General features: G+C 36.3%; 1 protein-coding gene and 1 pseudogene across 1 annotated transcript; one reads left to right on the top strand and one right to left on the bottom strand.

Annotated features, from left to right (window-relative positions):
- The first annotated feature begins 1,051 nt into the window (after window positions 1-1,051).
- On the top strand, window positions 1,052-2,024 carry LOC148122870 (olfactory receptor 1165-like; annotated as a pseudogene).
- A 2,340-nt stretch (window positions 2,025-4,364) lies between these two features.
- On the bottom strand, window positions 4,365-6,176 carry LOC148122869 (olfactory receptor 5D3-like). The gene is given in 2 exon segments (XM_087896705.1): window positions 4,365-5,855; window positions 5,857-6,176. Coding segments are annotated over 2 exon segments (1,011 nt in total). The 3' UTR covers window positions 4,365-5,164.
- Window positions 6,177-6,392: the final 216 nt, after the last annotated feature.

Genomic DNA, 6,392 nt, shown 5'->3' with positions numbered 1-6,392 from the left:
TTTTGCATATCACCATAGAACCTTCATCTGGCGATGGATGGAGATAGAGACAGAGACACACATTGGAACACTGGACTTAACTCCCTAGGTCCAAATGAGAAGCAGAAGGAGGGAGAACGTGAGCAAGGAAGGCAGGATCAGAGGGAACCTTCATCCGTTGATGGATGGAGATCGAGACGGAGACCCACATTGGAGCACTGGACTGAGCCCCCAAGGTCCAAATGAGGAGCAGAAGGAGGGAGAACATGAACAAGGAAATCAGGACCATTAAAGGTGCATTCACCCACTGATACAAGGGGACTGATCTAATGAGAGCTCACCAAGGCCAGCTGGACTGAGACTGAATGAGCATGTGATCAAACTGGATTCTCTGAATGTGGCTGACATGGGGCTGACTGAGAAGCCATCAATGGCACTGGGTCTTGTTTCTTCTGCTTGTATTGGCTTTTTGGGATCCTAATCTGTTTGGATACTCACCTTCCTAGACCTGGAGGGAGGGTGAGGAACTTGAACTTCCCACAGGGCAGGAAATCCTGACTGCTCTTAAGATTGGAGATGGAGGAGGAGAGAGAGTGGAGGTAATGGGAGGGAATTGGGAGGAGGGGAGGAAGTAGAAATTTTTATAAATAAATAAATTAATTAATTAAAAAATACCAACCATTATTTAAGAAGAGTTATTTGGGAATCTAAAGCCATTGCACACATCTGTATAGTAAGAGCCTTGTTTACAAGCTCTACTCCAGTAACAGAACTATCAGAGTTGGTGTCCTAAAACTTAGATGGTGAAGTGGGAATTATATCCAGTTTGGAGTGTTGACTATCCCTGAGTGATCACATTAAAGTGTTTACACAGAGGTGTTCATGACTTCTTGGTGTATATTAAATGAGGTAATGTTTATTTCCAACTGATATAAGAAACCTATGTGTATAAAAAAAAATTGTGATTCAAAGTCACACTATGTTCTTTTCAAATACCAATTGGTGTATGCTATAGCATGAATTAAGGTATATTCTCTCTCCCTTCTTACTATAAACATCTTCCACTGTATTCTTCTGCCTGGAATGAATTTTCTGATTTTCTCCAATAGGATCCAAATGCATCACTCAAGAAACCAGAGTACTGGAGTCTTCTTTGTCTTCTTGGAATTCTCAGAGTATCCGAACTTACAAGTGCCTTTGTTCCTGGTGTTTCTGATCATATACACTACCACTGTTTTGGAAAATCTGGGTATGATTTTGGTCATCAGGATCAATGCCAAACTCCACACTCCCATGTACTTTTTCCTCAGTCATTTATCCTTCATTGATCTTTGCTACACCACAGTGATTGTACCCAAACTCTTAGACCTTTTGATAACGACAGACAGATCTATGTCCATCAAAGAATGCATAGTCCAGTTTTACTTTGGCTGTGCTTGTGTGGTTGCCCAAACCTTCATGTTAGCAGTGATGGCTTATGACTGCTTTGTCTGCTCTATACCGTGGCTATGTCTCGCAGGCCCTGTACTTTCCTTGTAAGCATAACTTACCTCTGGGGTGGGCTCTGTGCCCTCACACTCACATATTTTCTTCTGGCACTATCTTACTGTAGATCTACCATCATTAACCACTTTTGTTTTGAGTACTCTGCCATCCTCTCAACCGCCTGTTCTGACTCTTCCTTCAACCAGTTGGCATGCTTATTAGTTTGTATGTTCAATGAGATTTGTAGTCTCCTGATCATCATTGTCTCCTATAATGTTATCTTTGTCACTGTCCTCAAGATTCCTACTAAAGGAGCACTCCAAAAACCCTTGTCTACCTGTGCGCCCCATCTGACTGCTATCTCCCTCTGCCACGGAATCATTCTCCTTCTTCACTGTGTGCTCAAGTCCAAGAGCTCACTGCTTCTTGTTAAGATAGTCACTGTGTTTTATAGCATGGCCATCTCTATGCTTAATCCTCTTATTTACAGTCTAAGAAATAAGGATGTAAAGGAGACTGTGAAGAAGTTAATCCATGTAAAAATCCTTTCTCCCTCATAGCCACACACATGTACACACACACACCTAAAGAATTTTTTATTAATATTTTTATTCATTGATTTCATATTATTCATGTAATGAAACAAAAAAATTCTGAGAAACTGGGGATAATGTGTGTGTTTAGCAGTTACATTATTCACTACAAATGGCTTTATAGAGAATGTAAATTATGTTTTTTAATCTTAGAATGGAGAGAGCTAAATCATGATTCTATAATGATATATAAATATAAATTTCATTATATTTTGTATTTCTCTTTTTTAATTCTTTCTTTTCCTTTCTCTTTCTTAAGTCACACCTATTTCTTCCCTTTCTCTGCCCTCTATAATTCCCCCTTGTATGCATGTTAACATTTGTACAGGACCTTTATATTTATATATGAGTATATATGAATGATAATTCCCTTTGTTTGCTTTTCCAGCAAGCAATAAGAAGGCATATTATATTATGCACATTCTTTAAACTTTATTTGAGCACTTTTAGAATCAATTGTCTTGCCTTCCATCAGTAAGAAAGAAATACACTTTGGAAATTATAATGTTCATAGCATTTTAGCATTCACAGTTTCTGAATTTACAGGTTCTGAGATTACATAATTTGCTTTTGCATACACATCTGAAACTTATGCATATAAAATTTTAATGTACAGAACATACAAAGGGTAGATAAAATTTTAAAGATTTTGTTCAAAGCAGTATTTACATTATTATTTGAAACATCATTTACTTTTCTATGACCTTTAACTATCTGTTTATCTGAATTACAGCTGGATTCTTTCTTTGTTTTCTCTTGTCAGTCTTGCATGCTTCAGTCATTTAATCCTTGTATGTATCTTATTAAAGAAATTTACCTTTAATTATTATGTGTATGTTGGAGTGTGGGCTTATAAACCTGAGTGCAGTGCCCATGAAAGTCACAAACAGTCTTGGATCCTTTGGAACTGGAATTACAGTCATTTGTGGGTTGCCCTTTGTAGGAGTTGATACATGAGCTCAAATCCTCTGTAGTAACAGCGTGCGTTCTTGACCAGTGGACTGTCTTTCTGGACCCTGCTAGTATGTGCATCCATGTTGGCAGGAGTTGGACTATAGCTACTTGTGGCGATCTATAATCATGTTTTCTATAGTCTTCAGGAGGCTACTTCCTTGTCATTGTCTTTGTCACACTCTTGAGCTACTGCTGATTCTTTAACAGCAATGTGTTATTTGCTGACCTGATCCTTTCTCAGTACAAAGTTCACAAACTATTCTCTGTGAGCTTCTTGGCACTGGTGCAATATCCTACTCCGAATAAGACATCAGCCAGAAGATTGCTTTTTTTTCTCTCTAAATTTTTGAATAAAATACATAGCCTGAATTAATTTTCTCTCTTCCTTTATTTATATTTATATTCCTATAAATCAGCGTAATCATGATTTCAATGGTGGGATGATACACAGCTGTCTACATGTCTTTCATATGTCACTAAGATTTTCATGGTACCTGTCTTCTTTGTCTTATTTTTTTCTGTAAAATATCAAGGCTTTCAGAAGGTATCCTTTGTCTTTGTTTGATAGATCACCACCAGACTATGGCCTAAGCAACAACGATGTGAAGGAGATAGATAATACATACCAACTGATATAGTAAAGCATATCATGTTAGACATTTTATTTGACTTAGAAAGTAACTGTGCTATTGTTCAATGTCAAATTGTCAAATCACAAATGTGAAGTAACCCACTGATAAGAAATTATTATCACATTGTTTTACACTACAGAAATTAACAGGCCTAAAATCACAAATGTCTTAGAAGTAATCCCTGAAGTGAATATTCTGGCAAGAAGATTTGAGTATCAGCACACTCTTTCATCTCTATCCAGATCAACATTCCTTTCAACTTGTAAAATTATTTTGAGATATTCCGAAGTACATGTAATTTTAGTGCTGAGTTTTCAATCATCACTTCTTTCAGCACTTTGTGTAGCTGAGAGACAACCTTCACTGAAGTTTGCTAGATAAACTTCACTGACTCAGACTGTTAGTGATGGATATAAACGTTTATTTAGAAGGTGGTTTCATGCTAAGCATTAGAATTAAGTCTCCCCCCCTAGATTCAGTTTCATACCCTGCCATAGGCTTTGTAACAGATTTACATTACAAAGTATGGATTCCTTCCTATACCCTCTAGTGGGTCGCAAATCTATTTCCAGAATGGGTGGTTACCACAACACTATCACTTTTTTGTAGTTTTGTTTTCTTCTACAAATGAGGAAAGCCAGTTACAGTGTCAAAATTATAATTTAATGTATAAATATCAGGCATGGTTTTTAAAAATTGTGACATACATTAAAAGTACATATAAGACAAATAGAGTTCATTTTTATTGTAATTTCATTCCCACTACATTATTTCTTGTTAAAAACATTACTTTAAATGTATATAACAATTGGCAGAGTTTTTTGTTAAATACATATCATATCTAATTTACAGACTACCAGATATTAAATAAAGGAGGTATACCGATAGTTAAACTCTATGACTGTTGATATAGTAATGTTTATTTCTAAGCACCTAGAAAGTTCTGATTGGATAAGTATTTTTTTAAAACTCACTATTAATAAAGGAAATTACAATATTTGTTTTAGAAATAAGAATCAACAATTAAAAATAAAAAAAACTTTAATTTACAATTTGTTGTAGAATATCATTGAACTACATTGAACTTTATGAAAATTTTGATACTCCAAAAGACATCAGTCTTGATTAGCAAGTGAGAGTTGCAAAGATACAGAAATTTACTTCAGGCAATTAAGCACCCTACTAATTACAAAATAATTTAATCAATTCCATGTATCTAAATTTTAGCTAGCCAATGACTGAAAAAAGGAGAAATTTGTTTCATAATGAATGTGTACTATCTTAAAAATTGTGCACATTGAATTTCAAGTATGAAATCTTCACTTAAATAAAAAACCTCATGGCTACTTTCTTTATTATTTATAGCTAAATACTCAACCTCAAGTTAAAAAAAATGGTTAACAAGATAACTTGGAGTTAAACTCGCTGTCTTCTTTATTTTTTAAGTATTAATTTTGTTTATCATTATAGAAAGTGTGAGACATTCTGTACAATATTCCTTTAAAATGAATGAATATGGCATTATATGATTTTACTGATTAACTTCCTGACTGTCTCTTTGACATCTTTATTCCTGAGACTGTAGATCATGGGATTTAACATGGGGATGAAGACTGCATAGAACACTGAGGCCACCTTGACCATGAGCCATGAGCTCTTTGTGTATGGTACACAGTAGAGAAAAAGAATTGTCCCATGGAAAACAATTATGGCAGTCAGATGAGAGGCATACGTAGAGAAGGCTTTTCTACGGCCCCCGGTGGAGGGCATCTTCATTACAGTGATGAAGATGAAAATATAGGATGTAAGAATGATGACCAAGCTGCTTATTTCATTAAATGTAGCAGAGACAGAAATAATCTCCTGGCTGATGTAAGGGTCAGAGTGGGATGCAGCCACAATAGCATCATGCTCACACACAAAGTTATTTAAAATATTAACTGCTTGAAAGGATAATCTCATCAAATAGTAAGTAAGCGTTGTGGAACATATTAGACCCCAAGAGTATGATGCGCCCACTAAAATGGAGCACAGTTTGGGGGACATGGAAACCGTGCAGCGAAGAGGATCACACACTGCAACAAACCGGTCGTAGGCCATCACTGCCAACGTGTAGGTTTCTGTCACCACACATGTACGTGCAAAGAACTGCAGGATACAGCCTGAGAAGGAGATGGTTCTGTCTTCTACAAACAAGTTTTCTAGCAGTTTGTGTCACAGCAGTGGAGTAACAGAAATCCACAAAGGTCAGGTGAGCAAGGAAAAAGTACATGGGGGTGTTGCGAAGCTGTGTGTTGACCCTGATGATGGCAATCATGCCCAGGTTTCCCAATACAGTGACGGAAAATGTGGTCAGGAAGAGGAGGAACAGGGGCACCTGGAGGTCCGGATATTCTGAGAAGCCCAAGAGGATGAAGGTCACTGAAGTAGTCTGGTTTTCTTGGTCCCTGAGATAAAACAGAAAAATTGAAAAACAGACACAATTAAGAAGACAGGGTGAAAAATGTTTGCAAAGAACTACAAATAATTTCATTTCTGTGTTTAAGTTTTTAAATTCAAAATATAAGTTGACATATCATAATGTATGCTTTCCTTTGCAGTATAATGTTGCTTACTCCATAATAAAATACAATTCACAAGATTAAAGATGGATCACTCAAACATAGGATAAAATTTCATCATAAATTGTAGAAAGTATTATTGGCTGTTACGGCAGGCACACTGTAAACTCATGGTGTATCACGACATA

The sequence above is a fragment of the Myodes glareolus genome, chromosome 2 (assembly GCF_982192425.1).
Source record: "Myodes glareolus chromosome 2, mMyoGla1.1, whole genome shotgun sequence".
Classification (NCBI taxonomy): Eukaryota; Metazoa; Chordata; class Mammalia; order Rodentia; family Cricetidae; genus Myodes; species Myodes glareolus.
This window is presented reverse-complemented; position numbering and strand designations above follow the sequence as displayed.